The 23,592-nt window shown below is 25.2% G+C and overlaps 1 protein-coding gene across 1 annotated transcript in view; it reads right to left on the minus strand.

Moving 5' to 3' along the window:
* The window catches only part of LOC136979223 (cartilage oligomeric matrix protein-like), a 100,919-nt gene that overhangs the window by 7,504 nt on the left and 69,823 nt on the right, over positions 1 to 23,592 (minus strand). Inside the window, 10 exon segments of the mRNA XM_067275169.1 lie at positions 159 to 263; positions 3,245 to 3,397; positions 5,500 to 5,577; positions 6,263 to 6,403; positions 8,962 to 9,144; positions 9,146 to 9,186; positions 9,262 to 9,417; positions 16,619 to 16,673; positions 17,036 to 17,112; positions 19,711 to 19,846. Coding sequence (XP_067131270.1) covers positions 159 to 263; positions 3,245 to 3,397; positions 5,500 to 5,577; positions 6,263 to 6,403; positions 8,962 to 9,144; positions 9,146 to 9,186; positions 9,262 to 9,417; positions 16,619 to 16,673; positions 17,036 to 17,112; positions 19,711 to 19,846 — 1,125 coding nt within the window.

Below are 23,592 nucleotides of genomic sequence, written 5' to 3' on the forward strand. Positions count from 1 at the left end.
TGAGTCACGCCACGATGCAGCAAAACTTGAGAATATTCTTGTAATGTGCTTCTTGATTACTCGAAATATTCTGATCAACATAAGTATGCACACTTCATTTGCATTCGAATAAATTTTCGCAGGAATAAAGTTTTGTACTTTATAAACTTAAAACTTACAGCTCTACATTTTGGATGGTTGCAATTCAGATCATAATCGGGCCAGCTGTCTAAATCTCTGTCTGGTCCACATGTTTTACCGCTACCTGCCCAGCCTACACGACACTAAACACACAAAAAAAACATGCATTATATATTTTTTTCATTTTATTACTAAATTCAATACGTTATATTATTAAAATGTAATGATTAAATGCTAATGGTAATATAGAATTAACGGAAGAATTTTTATATTTAAATCTAGTATAATATTCCTTAAAGAAATATTTTAGTTCAGGAAATTGTATAAAGTTACGACCCGTTAAAATTTAAATGCTTTCCTTTTGTTGATTGGTTAATGACGTTGAGCCACGCCCATCGTCGCACATTTAAGCGAATTGCAAAACGATATCGTTTAAATTTTAACAGGGTGTAACTACTTATCTTATTAATAGACTTAAGACATTTTATTAAACCATTTTATTAATTTAATTAACTTTAAGAGCATTTTAAAATTATTTTTCTTCGTTAACTTAATTTTTAAAAATTTTATGCAATTTTATAAATATTTATGCATTCTTAACTGTATAATGTATCCATAAAATGATTTGCTTCCACGACTTCAAACTGTAATTATGATAAATATAATAAAGTCAGGAAACGGTAATTCTGTTTATAATATAGGAAAACAGCCATTCAGTATAGGAAGCTTAAACTTGATAAGAATAATTATTCCTTAATTTAGGACCATCCTAAAGTGATATGTTATCCATAATGCAGTTAAGAGTACTTTTTGAATAGCTAAACGTTAAAAATCAGTAAATTTATATTAAAATTAATAATTTATCATCTTAATTAAGGAGCCCAAAATACAAAGTTGTGCTATTTCAGATACAATTTTACAGGGTAAATTTACACAAACTAGTACGAGGCCCTATAGCTTAGGGTCTCGTGCTATGAGAAACCTGGTTGCTCTTTCCTCAAAAATTTAATATGTGTTATCCATTATTACTTGCTGAAAAATGTATGTTCTTGCTTAAGGCTAAGGTCGACAGGGAAGAGGAAAAACGGGAGCTATTACCCTGGGGCCCGGACAAGAACTAAACAATAAAATTTTGATTAAAAAGCCTAAAAAAAATGAATTTATGAAATTTCAATGCGTAAAGGGAGGGGAAAAAATATAGTAATAAATCGAGAGAATCATATCAGAGAAAGAGACTGAAGTTAGGGCCTTTCGGGTCCTTTTATGTCTTTTTTGACGGGCCTCTCCATCTTGTGCAACTAATCATTCCCCAGGATCTTGCTTAAGATCATATATTTAAATTTGATCCTACTTTGATATTTTTTATTGAAATGTGCAAAAATTATATATATTTTAAAACAAATTTGGGCGATATATTAATAAATAAATTTAGATAAAATACTTAAAAATTAATAAAAATTTATAATAATTATTCATAATATCAGAAGACTTTCACAAATCAGTTATAAGTTTTATATCGCATGGTAGATCTATAAGTAAGACGATAAAACTGTAGAAAAAGATGTCGTCTTCATGCATGAACATCATTTTGAAGATGGACGTCTATAGCAACAAAAGTCTACTCTTGGTAAAAAACTGAATGAATAATTTATATTCAAAGTCCAAGCATGGATTTACCAAACACCTGCTATTCTGCATAAGAATCAAAGAAGTTTTATACTTTAAAACAGGAGTGACAGTTCCCCCTTCTTTCGTTTTTATTCTCTTCGAGCCTTTATAATTTACAGGGTTTTATGTAATATAAAGCACCTCATATTTTCGAAATTAAAGAAGATTTTTTGAATAAATCATCCTTATGTTATGGATTGATTCCATTTGGATATTTTACTTTTTAATGATATCCAGATTAGGCAAAATAAGTAGAAAATTTTTGCAATTTATAGGCAACTTCAATAATAATAATAACTTTTTTCGAATTTTTCATTTTCTTTTTATTTTTTATTTTGGAATTTAAAGCAGATTTATGTACGTTTTCATTTAGTGTATGTATTTTTATAACGAACAAGCAGCATATTCTTAAGCTGGATTTTTTTATTTATTTTGAAATATGTCATGTGGTATAAAATAAATCTTTCGTAAGAAAAACGTTTTAATTTTTATCAATAAATTGTATAAAAATTATATAATTTTATAAGTAAATTATTTTTATATCACAGTTTAATTTCAATTAAATATTATTTGATAATTTATAAATTATTTAAACGTAATTAATATAAACAAAATTAATGAAAAAGTGTTTTGAAATAAATTATTTTTTATTAAATACAATTAAATTAAATTTTGTAAAGAATATATTAGTTATACAAAGGCGTATTTAAACATCTATGATTGGAAGCATAAGGCTGATTTTCCGTCTGATATACAGGTAGTCAGGAGCCTCTTCAAAGGGAGGCAAACGGGGCACTTGCCCCTCGGAATTGAGTAAAGAATTCCACAAATTACAATCGTAAAAGTGATTGAGGTTTGTAATCTTATTATCTAATTTGTAATTACATCCTCGACCATGGGATAGAGGGTATGATTACAAATTGCAAGGATTTGTCTCTCTTTTTGTAATTATGCAATACTGTATTCTATAATCTATCTCCGATAAAAACCTCAAAAATTAAATAAAAATTTATTGATGTAGTTATTTGTCGCCACGCTTTGCCCCCTATGAAATTTTCTGTGGACGTCCACACTGATAGTTTATACAAAGTGTCATCTAATGGCTTTTCTTCCCCACTCTCCCTATCTCCTAATTCCGAAAGTATATATTGGGACATTGGGGGAGCAAAAACCACTCAAATATTCTATATTTTTGCCCTATAGTTATACGGTAAATAGGGTGGTCCGAAATCCAGTTTTAACGGAGGTAAAGAAGGGTCAGTTACGTCAGTTAAATGACTTTCGGAGCACTCTGTATTAATTCTTTAGAACCAATATGTTATAATTTTTAATATATATATGGTTTAAAACTAGTTTTAAATTTTTATACTTTTTGATATAGAAAATATAAAAGTTTTATTTGAAATGGCACCATTCTAGTAGTTATAAAGTTGGCCACAGTAACATAATTGCTCACCTTGCAGTGATATCGGTATTGACCTCTACGTCTTTCACACTCAGCATGTCCATCACAAATGGTTCCATCTGGACAAGTACCCGGATGAGGATGGCAACCAAACGTCTGGTTGCCAACAAAGCCTTCGATACATTCTCCACATATGAAAGAACCCTTATCATAAAAAGACATTCGAGCAAATTAATATAATTTATTAAACTCCAGATCACTAGTAGAAACAAACAATAATAGTTTCTACCTAATTAATAAAATATTTTCTTGTTAAAATTTATTTTGGTCGCTAATTTTATCTAAGTACTAAATGCTAATGAATTTAACATCTGTTAGTCATTAATTTTTAATTGTCAGGCTTTTGTTTCCTTCATTTATTTTTAGGTTGACATTTTGCTTTTTTTTTAGAAAAGTTTTTTGTGAATTTATTTGAGGACGTGTTTGTGTTGAAAGTGCTCGAATTGAATAAATCCATTAGCAAAATATCAAAAAATAAAATGCAATAAAAAAAAAGTAATCCCGTTATACCAATGATTAAATTAAGTTTTTCACACGTGTCAAAAATAAATCAATTTCAACGTAATTGCAATTTATAAAAACGTAATTAAATGGCATATTTCCATCAATTTCAGTTAAAATCAATCATTTTAATTGTAATTAAATCAATTACAATTAAATAATATAGTTCAATCATTGCTTCAATTGTAACAAATTATCTTAACTATCATTAAGGTTATTTATTGTTAAAAAATATATTTCAGCAATAAAAATTTCAAAAAAATATAAGCCTATATATTTTTAATAAATTTCTAATGAGATTAAATTTTAATGCAAAAAATCCCTAATATATTTATTACTTTTTTAAATTAAATAATAATAATTAATATTACAAAAATAAATAACAGAATATAATAATATATTTTAAGAAATTATTTTACAAGTTTTATATTAGAATTTAAATTGAGCAATTTAATTAAGTTTTAAACAGTACGGACAGACAAACCGACAGATATTTTTTAATTATTAATACAAAATTTAATTTTTGCATTATATATTATTGAGTAAAAGTTACATTTTAAAAAAAGGAAAATTTTTAATAAAAGAAAAATTACAATTTTCTCGTCCGTCTGTTTGTAGAGATTAATAATAATAATAACAATAAAGAACAAAATAGTTTTGTACATTTCAGTTGTTTCGTTTGTTTATTTTAACCATTAGTTTGCCTCGAATATTATTATTTTATTTTATTTGATAAATATATATATATATTTTACTTTAAGATTAGATAATAAATTCGAAATTTAAAATAAATAAAGAAATAAAATATTTATTTTAAAATTTCCTTTTAATGAAATCGAGAGAGATATTTAGGAAAATCGACTGCTGAGAAAATAAATAACTCTCCCAAAAATCGAATTTTTTAAAAGTAAGAAGTGAAAATCGACCCTTTTTTTTATATGCGAAACGAAATTGGTATTTTCGAATTGAATAGAAATTTCTTTAAGGGGAAAAAAAGGTTAAATTGACGGTCATAATTTTTTTATATGTATTTTTCAGCTTATTTGATACTTTATTTACTTATTTGGCGAAAAGTATCTATTTTAAACTCTTTATTATTGTTAAAAATATATTGAAATGTGTTTAAATTTATAAAAAAAACGAGAAGTTATTTATTGTGAATTTTTCATAATACCGGGCTGCAATTTTTAATTATATTTTTAATTTATTTCATTTAAAATATATGTTTTCCACCTCAAATTAGTAGTGGCTTGCCCCTGTACAGTACATCATTCTTTTCCTGTTAACAAGAGAGTCGTGCCGGCCATCTAATGCCTTTTCAGGGGAAATTTTGAATCGAAATCACATGACTTTCTATCTAGACTGGAAGTTCCAATACAGTTAATCGTGGCTTCCTATACCTATGCTTTTTGTTTTTGAATTCGGTTTTTATCTATATAACTCCGTTCTCGTGATTAAAGAAGTATAATCAGACAGACAAGCAGACGGACGACAGTGGGAATTTATAAGTCTACAATTTTTTCAAATTGTAGCCCAATCAGTGCTTACAAAAAATTTGGAAGTTAACACTATTTTTACCAATTTTTTAGTTTTATAATCATTAAATACGTCAGTCATCCTCCCCCTTTTTAAAGACAAATTTTGAGTATTAATTTATAATTATTTAGTGTAAACTATTCGTAAATGAATTTTTTTAATGCTCTAAATATACATTTACGATTTATATCAATGCAAAAAGTACTCACAACAGTGTTTACGCATTGAGAATTCTCCACACACCCTCCATTTCTTCCTTCGTCGCACTCATTGATATCTAGACACAACTATTAAAAAATATATAGATATTGCATATTATAAAGCACATAAATTAAAGAGAAATAATAAATTTAAATTCTAAAAAACTGAAATTTTACAAAAGAAAATTGATTAAGCTAAACATTCCTTTCAATCTTTCAGTAGTTTTAAATAGGAGAATAGAAAACTGCGGTCGACTGAGGACAAACAATCGATAGGAACAGAACATTAATTTTGTTACTAACGTCAAGCAAAGCTTTGCAATGATCAAACATTGTTTCTCGTTATATACACTGTAGACGGTGATATATCTTCTATATTAGAACTTCTATCACTTACAATGGAAGCTATGCGAAGGGATAAGGTACACACACACACACATACACCACTACACCACCCTTTGCACTTTACAGATAAATGGAGTTTGGGGTTCATAACTGGAAAACCTAAAAGCACGAGTTGTTTATCTTTCATAATCTCTGTCAAACAGTAGCTTGGGTCGGGATTTCGATGAAAAATGTTTAAAAATTTTTTTATAAAAAGTTTAAAAATTGGATTAGTTCCCTCACAGTCGATACCAATTTCTCTTTTTCCGATCCACCACTTTTTGTATTTTTCTTTGAGGGTTACATTTCTGAGATTTGATGATCCATTAGTCTATCCCCAACAATTCTAATATTTTATAGATTTGTGTAGATATATACATTTACTGACCTGTCTGACCGCTCGTGCGTATTCGAGTCCTTTACCATAAACTTCTCTTCCGGTGTAACCTGCAGGACACGGTCCGCACCTGAAACCCGGAGCCGTGTTGACACACGATGCGTCTGGATGGCAGGGTTGAGCTAAATCGCACTGAAAATATTATAAATGACCGTAATTAGGTAAACCGTGTGGATAACATACGAATGTTTCGGATGTTTATTAATTGCTTTACACTCGAGCTAAATGAATATCTTGCATTTTCTAAGTTAGAAGTTTCGAATAAACGTTTAAAATTTTTTAAAAATCAAATTTTACCTACGCCATATTATAAATTAAATTTCGAACATAATTGTTTTTAATTCTAAATTTGCAAAATGTTCATTATTTTTCTACTTTATATACATTATAAAATAAATAAATATGCATAAATGTGAAATTTATATATTTTTTAATTGTACATTTTAAAAATTAAAATTAAAAAATATACATATTTTTTGTAGTAGATCATTTTTGAATTTTTATAAAAAGAAAAAAATACAATATTGTTAGAAATTAATAAAATTAACGAGCACTTAACAAGATTAAAAATCAGTAAAATTTTAAAATTTTTACAAAAAATGCAATTTTAATTATATTTAAAAGTGTAATAAATATTGATAAACAAATATAAATTTAATTTAATCGAAAGCAATTTTCGCTTCTGTAAATGTAAACATTTAAAAAGCAAACCAAAAAATACATTCACGTATAAACAATGGGAAAATAAATATAATTCAGGATAAAATAAATGATGGAAAGATTCTTTTTGAAAAATATCAAAATAATTAAATTTATTATAAAATTTTATTAACAATTTTATGATTTTCTATAAATATTTCTTTACACTGTAAGTTTCTGAATTACCTAAATTTATGACTTTTTGAATCGTTAATTAAACATGCGCATTTTTTTAAAAACACAGGATGACTGAAGAAGTTAAGGCCTTAATCTACCGTTCTGGGGAATCCGGGAACGAATCCGAAGCAGTTTTCACAGGAAGCTTTAGCTAGAGGTTTGTTTTGTTGTGTACAGCCATACCCCTCACCACCCGACTTCTCCCATTGTGGACCTGGTCGAACCCACGATTAATATGATTTAAAAAAGGCCCTCTTAATGGACACAAGGTGAAAAGAGTTAATGAAATTACCTAAGCTTTCAGTATTTTTTTTTTTTTTTTTGACTTTCTTAAAATGCTACCAAATTAATTTTTAAAAATTTTATTTATATATTTATTTATCAAAAGACCATTTGACAAGATTCTTCGTATATAAATATAAATTTTTGACATGATAAATATTTGACAGTTTCTTGAAAACGTGAACATTATTCTGTGTTTCATTAGGTTCATGATGGAGTTAATGCTAAGATAAACATTTCCGAAAAGTTTTGATGGCACTCGAACCTGAAAATCAATGGTAAACCCATCCAGTTGTTATAACTCTTTCATCCACTTCATGTTTATTTTAGTTTTAATTGAGATCCAATAAAACCTAACTCGTTAAGTTAGCAATAAAATGTAAAATTTTTAATGAGCTTGTTACCTACGAATTAAAAAATATATTTTATTTTTTCTAATCATTTTGGTATCTTTTATATAGAAACTTTTGGATTTTTGAATATATTTTGAAACGACTTTCATAATTTTTTTAGGAGTTTTATCGATTTTCAAAAGATAGTTTTTAATATTTTCTTGCATAAAATTCCGAATTTTGTAATTTTGAATCTTAATTTTTATGTTTTAAATTATAAAAAAAAGTGTTTTATTAGAAGCCAAAACATTTTTTATTTAATTTTTTGAGAATTTTTAGATACTTCAACGTACGTTTTGCGATTTCACTTTAATTGTGACGATATTTTTGAGAAATTTCTTGATTTATAGAGAAGTTTTTCAGATTTTGCAATCATTTTGAAGTTTTTTAAATTAAATTTTTCGACTTTCCGAAATTATTTTATAATATTTTTAAATACATTTTTAAAAAATTTTAAATGCATTCTTTGGATTTTTGAAAACGTTTCAAGTTTTTTAACTATAATTAATTTTGATATGGATTTTTTAAAGAGACATTAGCAACTAATGACATAATTTCTAATTAAGTTTTTTAAAGATGAATTTTTTAAAAAAGTGAATTTTTGTTAAAGTTGAAGACGATTTTAGATTCTCATAAAATCAAGACGATTCTTTAATCGATAACGAAACCAGGGTGATAATCACCGGATATTGACTGGATAATTACTTTATTCTTTGATTATTCTAAAACTAAAATAAATTTTTAAGCATATTTTAATGAAAATTAAATAATAATTTAGTCGTTTAATAGATTAAATTGATATTTTATACGTTGGAATATCAAATTTCCATAATTACATACATCGTTTAAGTATCGAATGATATTAATTTATCTTGTTAGATGAGTCAACTTATCCTTTAAAATTTAAGATTTTACTCAGAAAAAGTGCTTAAATTCTAGAAAATTTACTACTTTCTAGAATTATGAAGAGATAAATAAATATTTCAGTTATCTGTTAGCGAAAAAAATCGATGGAATACACAAATTTTTTGTTCTTTTATTGAACTTTAACGTTTTATGACCCGCTACATGCTAAGGTAACGGCTATAATTGTGTGGGCAGGTGAGATAAATAGAAAAATATACGAAAGCTTTGGCTTACTTCGTCCACGTCCTCGCAATGGGTACCATTACCGGAGAAACCAGAAGGGCACGGACCACATAGATAACCAGGTGACACATCTATGTTGGTACATTGCACTCCAGGCCAGCATGGATTTTCGGAGCATCGATTAGTTAGTTTGCACACTACACCGTTACCAACAAATCCTTCTGGACAGGGACCCGCATCGGTAAGCACCATTTTCAAGATCGTAACACCTCACACCTGATAGAAGTTGAAAGGAAGAATTTTAAGAATCTGTCTTGCTCACCTGGATAACCATTTTTCACCTTCTCTTACCTGGATAACAGGGTCTATCGTTACAAGCTGAGTAGGGATTACAGCTGATACCGTCACCGGTATAACCTCTAGGGCAGGAACCACATTTAAATCCGTCGACTGTGTCGTAACATTGAACACCTGGAAAGCAGGGATTGTCTCTGCAAGTTTTTCGAACTGTAAAGGAGTCAAACGTTTTGATTAATGGCGCTCTGCATGCTTTAATTTTATGTATTGTTTAGTTTGCAGAATTTATATTAAATAATTGATCTGGAATATATTAATAATTAATTAATTGCTAGAATATATTATATCCCTTCTTGTAACATAAACCTAGGAAAGTTCATAGAATTCTAACTATACTCCACGGAAACTAACTATTCTCTGTTCTAATTAACAGTTGTGTAACCGAAATTTGGGTTTGTTATCCCAAATTCCATTTATAACAATGAGACAGTACCTAGTTTAGTTTCAAGTTGCTAAAGTTTTCAATCAACCTTGCTATATTATTCTATATAAACTCTATGTACTGTACAGTACATTTAATTCTTATTCCTTATATTGATTTTCTTACTAATTAGCTCCTATCGCTTCTCCTGATTATCTTCTGTTCTAACCTCTTTCTTAATTATTTTCTAACCTAACTGTTCTCTGCCATAATATCTAGGAAACTAAATTTAATGCATTTAATTGACTAGATTTAGCTTTCTTTACTCACCAGCTTTATCATTCTTTGAGTTATCTCGAGATAAATTATCAAAACCATCGTTCCATCAGTTTAAACGTGCTAAATAAATCTTAAATTAAAAACTTCAAGCGTATTTTAAATAAATATTTATAGATATTAAAGAAAATTTGATACATTTATCGTTTCCAAGATGTAAATTCAATAGAATTCATTGTATACGGATAGGGAAATATGAATAGAATTTACTCGATACGCTCTTAAAATAGTGAATATAAAATTTACAGTTATTAGAATACATCGAGTAAATTTAGAGTTTTGAATCAGTCAATAACCTGCTTTAAATTATTATTATTTTTTTAAAATTTACATAAATGTCATTGATACGTTGAAGAAGCTTCAAATATGAAATCGATATTTTCGAAAATATGATTTTAAAAGTATCTTTAATAACTATTTTACGAGATGAATCAAATAATTTTTGAATGTATCGACAGTAAACAAAGTAGAAAAGAAATAAAATCTATTTTAAAATATCCATCTTGGTGGAGAAAAGAGACTTAAACTCATCTGAAAGCAATTAACGTCCAACCAAAGAACGTAAGTCTATGAAAAAAAAAAAAAATCTAATTGAAGTCGACTGTTTGGATATTTAAACTATCGAATAGTGAAATACATCAACGTCACTTCCTATTAGGTAACAAATAACAACTTTAAGCTTCCGTATTCTTTCTATAAAAAAATTTTTCCCATCTTCTAAGATCGAAAGGACTTAAATTCCTTTCGTTCCCTTGTTTGTTGGTGCGTAATCAATCAGTTTAATCGAGTTGCACCTCAATTTTCGGCTTTAAAACATCTCTCTGCAGTTGGATAATGATAGATTTTAATAAAATATCATCTTATTAATTTAAAAGAAAGTTATAAAACACGCACACATATCGCTTTAAATTCGATGAGAGCAATATATTAAAAACTCCCATTCTAATTGAAAAGAATTAGTTGTAGCTACAAATAAAAATCAGCAATTAAAGTTTAAATCTTATAATTATGTTTATCCAATTTTAAATATTAGGAAATGCCTGATTTAACGAACCATAAACTTCCACAGTAATAACTATTACAGTATTACCCTGTGTAGTCTTCTTCTATTTACTTTCTTCATACTGATGGATCGTGGCTTTAAATTTAAAAAATAAAAATAAAAAAAGTCGAAAGCTTGTAAGTCTAGGAGGAAAAAAAGATTGCTTGTTTTTATTCATGTTAGAATAGTTCTTTACAGTAACCACGTTCTGGGAACAATTCTTTGCTTTAATGACTTTAAAGGGAAATGACCAAGTAATAGACTTCCACTTGATCATAAATATTGTACAACAGCTTCTTTCCATCCTCTAAAATTCGAATTTCTTTTAAAGTAAAGGAAAAAAAAGCATTGATTTATTTGATAAAAATAAATTTTCTACGCCAAGAATTCAAAGTGAAATATTACAAAATTTTTCACTAGAATCGCTTTAAAATGTCTTAATTTTTGATTTTTAAAAATATGAAAAAATAAAGAATAATTACGAGAGTTAAAACAATTCAACTGAATTTAAATTTCTTAAAAATTAATCTGCTTTAATCAAATTTCTTGAAAGTTAATCTTTTACAATTTATTTTAAAAAAATAATTTATTACAGTTTAAATTGTCAAAAATTCATCTATTACAAAAAAAATATTATAAAGAATTAATTAATCAATTCCATTTTTATTCGTTTCTTATCGAATTTAATTGTAATCAGTTGCAGTTTTAAAATGATTAAATTTGAAACTTACATCGTTAAAATGAAATTAAACATAATTAATGAAATTAAATGTAATTAACACATTTAGTAACAGAGACGAATAAATCTAAAGTTACGATAGTAACAGAAAGGTCGTCAATTCCCGCAGAAGCAAGGATTGTTTCGATAGTAAACATTAACGTCTCTTTACAATTTCTTACTTTAAAAACGTTATTTTTTAACAAAAAATTGTAAAAATGTAAAGAATTACTTATTCTTTTCGACTTTTTAATAAAACTTCAAATTTTTACAACAACAAAAATAAATATTTACATTTTCAAAATGTAACAATTTGCTTTACAAATATTTGCTCTTTGTAATGATTAGGAATAATAAAAATTTAAATTCATTTCAAAACTTTTTCATTTAAAAGATTTTTAAAACTTTCATTTTAAAGATATTTTCTTTTTTTTATAAGTGCCATTATCTTAAATGAATGCATATTTTCATTTATATAATAGAACTCTATGTAACTTTATTAGTATAGAAGTATCAATAGTTTTCAGCATGGTTTTTTGTAGTAGAAGGAAAAATAATTTTAAAAAAATTAATATTTTATACATTTAAAACTACGAAAATTATTTTTAAAACTTGAAAAATTTCATATTTTATCAAAATACCTTCTCACAAGTTACTAATTAAATTATTTACGCTCCTGTTGCTATTTTTATGACGTTCGAAAACTCGTAATGAACGTTTCTTATCTTAATAACTAGTTTTTACTCATTAAAAATACAAAAAAATAATAATTATTCTTAAATCAAAAAAAATCGAAAAATGATATTTTTAACTGAAATTTTAATATATTTTAAAGTAAGGAATTTTTTTACTAATTAAAAAATTAATTTGTAAAAAATTGACGTATTATTATTTTTGTAAAAATAAGAAAAGAAATGGCCATCAATTTTAAGTAATGATAATTTGTAGGAAGTAATGATGTAACGTAAGAAAAATTAATTTAGATGAGGCAAGTTAGAACATTCTTTTTTCTCGTATTTTATTGTAAATAATGTGCATGTAAATGTCACAATAATTTACTGCATACCTTATACTGATTATGAGTATTGTTACTTTGGAAATTCATTGTGGAAATGTTGCTCTTTTTTATCTTTTTTTCTGCTTTTATCCACTAATGTGGAAGAAAATATCTCAGAATTCCAACCACGCTTTCTTTTCTGACATCCTGACTAACAGCTAAGTAACATAACGCCTTCTACATCACTGCCATGAGGTCTCCTGCAGCTGACAATATCCTCAAGCTATCCTATATAGATTGAGGTATAGGGAGACTCTCTCCTTCAACATAACAACATATTCATAAATCATCGATTTTAGTATTAATGTAGCATATTGTACGTATAATAGAGGTTAAATGAGGGAAACTTTCTTTAGTATCTTCCATAAAAATCTTACATGCAATACATATTTTACTAAGAATATCAAAGGCAATTTTTTGAAGGTTTCTTTCGGATTTTTTAGATATATACATTTTTTCTTTATAGAGAGTACTTGAAAGGTTCTTAGTTGGAATTCCTATTTGATGCTAGAGATCCGGAAATTTGACCACTCTTATAGATGTTTAAGTTCCTCTTAAGTGGTGATTCTTTTCAAAAAATCTTACGAAGTATTGTATTGTTAGATTGATACTTTATTTTAATGACTTTTTATTTCAAATTAAAAATATTCATTTTAGACTGTTAAATTACTTTTTTCGTCATAAAAATACATTTATTATTGAAAATTATTTAATAAATATAAAGCACAATATCGTATTTCATGAATAAAATGCACTTAAAGTATATCTAAATTTATAAATTAGATGATATATTTTCTTTATAAACTACATAATTCTTTTAAAAAATTTTACTTTAGAGGATTTTTTTTTAAAAATTATGCATTTCGAATGCCTAAAAAATAGAAAGCTTCGAAATAATTAAAATATAAGTAAAAAATTATAAAATTTAATAAGTTTTAGTGAAGTATTTACTCACTAAAAGCTATTTACAAATAATTTTAAAAATTTAATTATTAATTCGTTTATTTTTAATAGTAAATACAGATAAAAAAAATTTACTAATAATCTAAAGCCTGTAGCAAATACAGTACCAGTAAAAATTATTATAAGACACAACGAAAACACCACTAGAGAAATAAATAAATAAAAATTGATCCTCCATTTGTTCTACTTACAATAATAAACGTATGATTTAGTAGAGATTTTATGTTTCTTATAAGTTATACTTTCTGTTATTATTTTACAAAAATAAAACTATCAAACAATATTATTTACTTTTCTATAAAATGATACAGTATTGTAAGATGTTATTCTAGTAATTTTATCGATATTTTAGAGAAAGAAAAATAAAAATTAAATATCTTGAATTTCACTGTAAAAATTTTTTTTAACTAAATAATAAAATAAATAAAAGACAGAGGTCATTTTCCTTTTTTAAACAATTAATTAACTTTATTTGTTTAAATAAACCACATTCGACTTCAAAATAAAACTAAAGTGATTTATTGAACAGCGATCGTTTTACAAGTCAACAAAAATAAAGATTTTTTTTTTATTTTTACAAATATCGAAAATTCAATAAGTTCAATAGAGAAATAAAAAAATAATAATAAACAAAAGAAAGAAAAAAATCTACAAGGCGTATAATTTGTTGGAAAACAAATGTCGCTTATTATTTTTGCTTTTGATTTAGTCATAAAAATAAAAAGTTCGTAAACAGGTAAGTATAATACAATCTGCCTTTCTGTTAGAGATAGGAAAGAAAGGGAAGGAGGGGAAAAAATGAAATTGAATTCAGATGGCGAGAATCAAAGAAGATTCAATTAGGTACAGACGTGGTCAGAGAAATAAGTAGATTTGATTAAGGTTGCCAAATGCCTTATATAAAAGTCTTTCAAAATACACACTATCAACTTGATTTATTTTATATTGTATTTATATATATTAATTCGATGGAAATAAATAATCATAAATGGAAAAGAGAGCGAATTCAAGTGTCAAGATAAACAGAAGAAAAGAATTTGCGAATTTTTTAATTGCTTCGATTTTTTTTTGTGTGAAATAAAACACAATTACTTATTTTTTAAAAAATTTTATCTCAAGAAAAAGAAATAAATTTCGATATTTTGTTTTTTAAACTTTTTGAAAAATTGAAGAAATTGATTTTACATTTTATTAAAAATTCAAAAAGTATTGTGCATTTCATTAAATTGTTATTTATTAAAATTTACAATACAAAGTACAGGCGATTGTTTAATAAAATCTAAATTATTTTCAGTTGAAAGAAAAATTAAAATTAGTTTTTTTATTAAATTTTATAAAAAAAATAACCTTTAATAAATGAAATTATTTTTTACTAATTTTTAGAATAAAAATTATTTAATTAAATAAAAATTTAAAGTGATTTCTTAAAATGTCAGAAATAAAAAGTTTGTTTAAAAAAATTAAATTTACAAACGTCACAAAAAGTAAATTGTTAAAAAAAATATTCATTTAAGTCGTAATTATTGAGTTGTTTCTTTGAATGAAATTTAAAAAATTACATATTTTAAAAATTAAAATGACTTTTTAAAAAAATATAAAATTACTTAAAATTATTATTTTTAAAAACAAAAATGAATTGCTCAGTTTGTACAAAAATAGTAATATCTTTTTACGTTTTATTACAAAATAAATTATTTATTTATATTTCATTTTATTAAAATTATTTATTAAAAGGAAGAGAATTAAACTGACTATTGTTTATTTTCATTGCTTTAAAAATTCAGTTTAAAATTAGTTAACTTTTTATATATTTAAAACATTTCTTTAAAATTTTATTAACGAAATGCATTTTATTTATTTTTTTAATTTAAATTAATTACATGTCATTTAATTTATTTTTTTTAATGTTATACAATTTATGAAAGGATTAAAAAGTCATTGCAGTGTTTATTAAGTTAAAGTGTTTAATGTTTAACTTAAGATAAATAAATAAAACATTTAGCAAATCCCAAATCAAATTTTTGTAAATAATGAAAATTTATGATAGCTTCCATATTAAGATTCTTAATGATTTTACAAGATATTTTATGCAAGAAAAAAAAATTATATTTATAAATTTGAAGTAAAAATAAAATTAATAATTAATTAATGTTATTTTTTTATTATACATAATAACATTAATTAATTATTAACTTCGTTTTTATCCTCTTTGGAGTAAAATAATCTGATAAAGAAGATTGATAACCGAGTCAAAAAATAAATAATTGAGAAAGAAGCCATTTTGATAGAACGTAAAGTTTTAATTACATATAAAAATAAACTATATAAATATATAATTTATTATAAGTTTTTATAGCATAAAATGTAATAAATTTATTTGAAATTTAAAGCGTAAATGCCAATTATTCTATTGAATAAAATGCAATAGAAAATGAAAAAATAAACGAGCAAAAATTATTGTAAGGTCGTCACAATTCCGGTCAGCAATTTTTAATTAATTTAATCTAAAATATATGCTCTCGATTTCGGTGGTGTCTTGCCCCTGTACATGATACTTTTCCCGATAACAGTATAGTCGTGCTGGTCATCTATCGAACTCCTTTTTGGAGAAAATTTTGAATCGAAATAACGTATTTTTGATTCAGACCGGAAATTCGAATATAGTTAACAGGATCTTCCTATCCTCCTGATCTCCATTTCTGGTCTCAATTTTCATCTATCTAATTTCATTCTCGAGATTAAGAAAGGACAGACAGATAGACGGATATCAGTGAGAATTTATAAGTCAAATTACCAAAAAATAGGCCAAAAATACAACGTACTTTGTAAAACAGAATTATTTATTGAAAATAATTTAAAATAAAATTTACTTACTTCTACACATTTCGCACCTCTCAAGGGTTTCTCTTAAATATTTCGTCTCTCTTATCTAAAATTTAATCGAAATCGTTAATTCATTAAGAACAGTCGAATATATTCTGAAATTATTTTGAAAAAAATTAAATATAAATAAGGGAATATCTTTTGAATTTTAAATAATCAAAAACTCAATTTTTATTTAAATTCCTTTTTCAATTTATTTAACATATGCAGCGTTTCTTTTTTGTAGAAAAAAGTCATTACCTTTTCTTAGAAAGATAATATCCAAATGAAGTGAAATTTACTTTAAACCGTATTTATGATGCTAGACACGTATTGGATGCCATATAACGAATAGTTTGAATGGAAGTCCAATAAAATTCTATCAAATAAATATTTAAATGTTTAAATTTATAAAAAGAAAGTGAATACCTGCAAATCCATGTTTTTTCTCAATTCTTTTAGAGCCGATGTTAAATCCTCCAGAGCTCTGATAAACATTTGCTGGTCTGAAAAGTAAATTGGATAGACATTTATGTATATATTTTATTTTAATAATCATTTTATTTTATTGTTTAACACGTTTTAAACTCAAATATTTTCAATTTAATAACTGTATAAAATTATATTTTCCAATTTGATCCAAGCGTAAGGTGGAAAAGATTTATTTATGGAAAGCAAATTTTATTGTAAAAATAAATAAAAACGTGTTGTTATAAGTAAAATATCTTCAAATTATTGAAACTTATTGTTAAAATAAAAGTAAAAATTATTTCTTTTTAGTTTAAAAGCTTTCTTACTGTTTGATTCAAAGAAATATATTCTAAACATTTTCAAAATGGCATCAAATACTTGATGCATTAATAAATGTTATCAAAATTCCAAAAGAAATTGTACAGCTTCTACAATTTTTATAATAAAAATAAAAAAAAAAAGATTTTGCGTGTATTTTTCTTAAAGTATACATCCATCTTCTTAAGACTTTGTAGCATAAATACAAATTCTTTTTTCTAACCACTATTGAAAATTCGATATAATGTTTTATTCTTTACTTTAAAAGAGAGGAAAAAAATTAAATTTTCTATATCCAATATAAAAATTCATCCGCAAAAATGTGCAAAAAAGTTTTCTTTGAACTTCTGTTTATCTTCTTAAGGTGTTAAAAGTGGAAACTATTCGGCATATCTCATTGTCTTCATGCTTTCCTGAACCTCTCAATCATTGCTTCTTTCCACTGTGCACATACATTCCAAGTGCATTCAACCAATATTCTAATTCCTTATTTTTTCTTTATTTTTATTTTTTTATCTTCTTCCTTTTTCTTGCACCCTTTACCATTTTAGTAATTCTAGTTGTGTTATTTTGCCAAAAATACATCTATCACTTTTTTCCTTTATATATATACATATATATATATATATATATATATATATATAATATGCAGATATATAAAAAAAGTGTTGCATTAAAATTGGATATATATATAAAATATATTTTAAAAATATATAAATCGCTTCATAAATCATTATACTTCATATATATATATATGAAAAATGTAAAAAGATGCCAATAAATAAAAATTATAAATATTTATATTTAAAAATAAAAATATTCGTTTGATTTATAAAATAAAATTAAGTGTTTTAATTGAGTTAAATTAGTATAATTTTGCATTTTAAATTGTGTTTTTAAAAAAATGCATTTATATTTTTATAACAATTAATAAAACTAATTTATTAACTTTAAATTATTTATTTCTAATAACAGTTTTTTTTATTAAATTTAAATTTCTTAAAATGTTTTGAAAATAAAAAATATACATTTTATATAATTTTATGAAAATGCGTTATATAAATATTTTTTGGGGGTAAAAACATAAGATTCCATTTTGTAAATTGCATCAAAAGTAATTTAATTTCTCATTATACAAGTATATTTTATTGTTATTTTTATTAGAAAAACGTGAAAAAAATATCAAAGTTTTATTAATAATTATATATGTGAGTGTACCTGTAAAATAAATATAGATAATATTTTAAAAATAAATTAAATTAAAAAATCTAATTCTCTCTTATCAAACTCATTCCTTTTCGGATTTGATAAATGAAAGAATTAAATTAAATTAATATATTTTTTAAAGGTGAGATAATGTTTTTATCAAGTAGACGGTCGTATATCGGTTTGTACATTTAAAAATCTTTGTTATTTTTTATTATTAATAATTGTCATTTACAGGAAAATTTATCTTTTTAGAGATAACGTTGTCTTTTATTTAAGTTTTTATAGAAAAAATAATTGTCTTTTTTTTTGAAACAGACAAATTTTAAGTTATATTTTATCTGTTGAAACTGAAATCTGTACTTTTTTAGATAAGAAAAGTAAAAAAAAATTAGCTTTCAGTTTCAATTTTCGTTTTATCTAAAAACATAAAAATAAAAGTTTATCTCAAAAAAATTTAGTTTTAAAAAGTAAAGTTAAAAATTTATATAAAACTACTCGATTACTCGACTGTTTTAACGTATAAATATTAAAGATATATATATATATTTTCCAATAAAATATACTTTTTATTCAATTTTACATTAACTAAAACAAAATGTAAACATTAAATGCAAAAATCGAAAAATGAAATTTTAAAAATTTACGTTCAAAATTAATATTAAATTGTTTACAATATACGGCACCATGGAATTATTTTTAACAAATAAAATATACCTTCTTCCCAATTAAAATATGAATTTCTCCTATTACAGTATTTTAAAAAAGTTGAGATAAACACATAAGGATAAAATGAAAAATATAAATCAAAAATAATTTTGGAAGCAAAATTTAAGGGCAGAATATAAAAAAAAAGGGGTGATAATTTTGTACGGCTGTTAAAATTTGTCACAGTAATAAAACTAAATCTCGATCAAGTAAAACACTTGCAACTAAGAAAATGACCACTTATAGTGGCAAAAGCGGTAAGTAGTCATACAATAAATCATGGTAAATAAACAACAGAGGAAGCATCATCGGTGATCTATACACCCCCATTAAGTTAATTAAGTGCAAAAATCTTTATTATACCATAGTATTTAGGTATTTTTAGATGGAGATAGTTGTACCTTTTCCATTAAAATAAATCTCTCCAGTCGGTTGTATGGAATGTGGAGCATCACCAGGAGGACATCCCGCTTCTTCTAAGGCTCTCTGGAGACTTGCATTAACGTAGACAGCCGCACTTATCTTCTTATCTCGTTCCTAATGATGCATAAAAATGAAAATGTAATTTTAAAATATGAAAATGTTTTCTCGATATTTTGTTTCTTCTTCTAGCTACTACTAATGGATACACTTTTCTACATTTGTAACGTTTATAATTTCTTCCCGGACGTCTATGGATGATGAGAATGTAAAAAAAGTGCATTTGTAATGCCTTTTTTTTAAAAGTTTTAAAATAAACAAAAGAGCAAGATAAAAAGGAAATAATTTAATTTCCATGCTTGCTTTTAATAATTTAAAACACCTTTTAAAATATTTATTTTTTATCGCCATAATGTATCTTACGTGTATTGTACTTAAAATTGCCGTAAAAAATTATAAGTTACTATAAACAATATTTGTAGTGTGTGTATATATATATATATAATTACAAATTTTTATTTAATTAAATTTAGAAAAAACAATTTTTATTTTCTTACAAAAATAATAAAATATAAGAAATATAAAAATAATTCTTGCTCCTGTTTATATTTATTTTATGCTGTCGAGTTATAATTTTTTTTTAATATTTTTAAATTATAAATAACACGTTAATAAATCATAAAACAAAACAAAAAATACAAACAATCCACGAAATTAACGAAATAGATGTAAAGAATTGTTTAGTTTTGTATTTGAAACAAAAAAAGGGCTGCAATTTTAAACTACATTTTAATTTTTTAAAAATCCAGGACAGAGTTGCATAACTTTACCGGCAAAAAAATTTAAAATTGTGTGTGGGAGCCATCTATTATTATATTTTATTTCAAAAGTTTTTATATTCTTAATTATTATAAAATGCCAAAGACCTTAATTTTGAGGATAAAGACGCGTATCATAAAACAATTGTAAATGCGAATAACGATTAAAATCTTCATTTATGTTCGATATGAAACGTTGTAGCCATTCGAGATATGAAACGTGACCCTTCTATCTTCCCACCCCTTCGACCTTTAACCACCAAAATTTATTAGCATCAATGCCACTTTTTAAAAAAAATACTTTGCCAAATTTCAGAAATTTTCGACAATAAGCACAGGAATTATTAAGCTTTGAAGTGGGTGAACAAAATCGTGTCTCCATCCACACATAGAAAAAAAAAAAGCCCAACTTTTTCGGTACTTCTCGACGTTTCAAGGTCCCATGAGTCCGAAAATGTAGAAATCTTGAGTGGGGTCAATTTTGACTGATTGTACGTCATACTTTTTCTATCAACAATACAGTCAATAATGCTAGTAATTTATCTAACTGGAGAAAATTTTTGAATTGAAGTAACGCTAGTATATAGTTAATTATAGCCTCTGCACTAAACTCGTCTCGACATTCATCTATCTAAAACCATTCTCGAGACTGAAGACAAGATAGACACACGAACAGACACAAATTTATGTCTTCAATTTGAAAGTTGTAGCCAAATTTACAAGTAAAAATCGACTTTAAACTCGCAATTGTCTAACCACTCGAATGGTCACTTTTTGATATTTTAAAGTATATTTGGAAACTTTTGTAAGGAAAATAGTTATTAAAAATTGTATTTTTATAAGAAACAGAAATGATTTATAAAAAAACTAATTAAAACTAGACATAAAGTACAAGAGACGGTCATTGTCTTAACGATGTCTTAAGTTACCTTACAGATATTAATAGACTCATAAACAATTTCAGGACTCATAAGCCAATAATAACTTCTACGTTTATTATTAAATGACGCAGTGGATTATTTACTTTATAATTGTGGAAAAATAGGAGATTAAATGATAATTTTATCGAGTTTCAAAGAATCTTAAAAGGATTTTTATAATGGAAGCGAATAATAATAATAAAAAAAACGCATAAAGGTAAACGAGGAGATGACGATACTCTTTAAACATTTTGTTATAATAAGTTATAAAAATTACTTTTAATTAATTTGATAACTCACAAAAGTAATTTAAAGCATGATAATCGAAAGTAGAATAGTTTGTAATTAATCTCATCAAGTTGGAAATTTATAACTCATTAATCTTATTTGTATTATTCGATGTCAGTTAGACTTTACATCAAAGTGAATCAACTCCAACTTTTAATAATTAACTAAGGATGATCGGGAGTTTAATAGTTGTAATTTCCTGTTAATAATTGGATTTTGTTAAATATCTTGTTATGAATTAAATATATATATTTGTTGATTAAATATTTTATAAACTTATTTATTTAGTCCTTCACCACTTTTTAAAGTTTAGTTAGTATCGTAAAGTCATTCCTTTTATTAATATACGAGTGAAAAAACTCTGTTTACCGAGATTTAAAAATTACTAGTGTCTTGCCCCTATATATCATACTTTTTCTGATAACAACAGAGTCCCTCCGGTCATCTATGTAAGTCTTTTCTGGAGAAATTTTAAATTAAAATCACGTGATTTCCTGCCTAGATCGAAAGTTCGTATACAGTTAATGGGGGTCTCGAACCCTATGCTTTCCATATCTGGTCTCGACTTTCATCTATCTAATTCCGTTCTCGAGATTAAGAAAGAACAGACAGGATTTTTAACTTTAATATTAAATTTATTAAAAAAAACAAATTTCATTTATTTACATAGTAGTATTTACATACAGTAAAAATCATACAAAATTTTTAAAATTAATGATATATAAAAATATATTTTGATTAGAATTTTATGCAAATTAATTATTTTGAAAGTATTATTAAGGATTTGACGTATGTACGATGAAACAAGTATAAAGTGCATTTATACGTAAAATTTTCCAGTTTAAGTAATAATCTATTATTAAAAATACAGTACAAAAAACAATCTAGCAATGAGTTGCTTAACTTTCCCGGAACGAGTTAAAATTCTGTGTGAGTTATAAGATTTTATTAAAAATAACTTTTATATTATTAATTATTATAAAATGACAAAAAACTTCATTTTGAAGGCAGAGAAAAGTTCTATAAAGAATTATAGATGCTAATAACGAGTTAAATGTTCATTATATCGAGATACACGTGACCCCCTCTATCTTTCCATCCCCTCGACCTCTAACCACCAAAGTTTAATAGCATCAATGCAATGCCTCTAATACATAAATCTCCCTGCAAAATTTAAGAAATTTTCGAAAAAAGGCAGTGTTATTAAATTAAACTTCAAATTGGGTGAACAAAATCGTGCCCCCACATACAAGCAACCATACAAATAGGGGGGAACGAATTGTTTTTGCATTTTTCGATGTTTCAGCATCCTCTGAGTCTAAAAATGTAGAAATCTTGAGGGTTGACTTTTTGACCGATTGCCATACTTTCCCGGAAACGTAAAAAATCGAATTTTTTTTTCAAAGAAAATATCAAATATTTCTTATGTGAAAGCTGAAATTCTTCAAGTAATTAGCAGTTTCGAGTGTATTTTATAGTTTTAATTAGCGATATCCTTAATAATTCCCAACTGAACAACTCTAATGACTCTTAGCTACAGATGTTAAATTTCATTTGTTGTAATTTTACACTTTCCGTAATACTAGAAAAACAGATTTATTAATTTACAACCAATCTTAATTTGCTACATTGTTAATTTATTTAATTTTAATTTATACAGACAGACACACAAACAAATCGTTTAACATCATTTAAAAGTTTCTACAGTTATTATTATTTGTAGTAAGAGTGCGATTTAATTGATCTAATGTTAGAAAAAGTGTATAATATTAAATTTTTGAGCATTTAAGAGCTAATGTTTAAAACAATGCAGAAAAATCGGAAAATGTTAAAAATC

The sequence above is a fragment of the Centruroides vittatus genome, unplaced genomic scaffold, assembly GCF_030686945.1.
Source record: "Centruroides vittatus isolate TY-2023 unplaced genomic scaffold, ASM3068694v2 contig_596, whole genome shotgun sequence".
NCBI lineage: Eukaryota > Metazoa > Arthropoda > Arachnida > Scorpiones > Buthidae > Centruroides > Centruroides vittatus.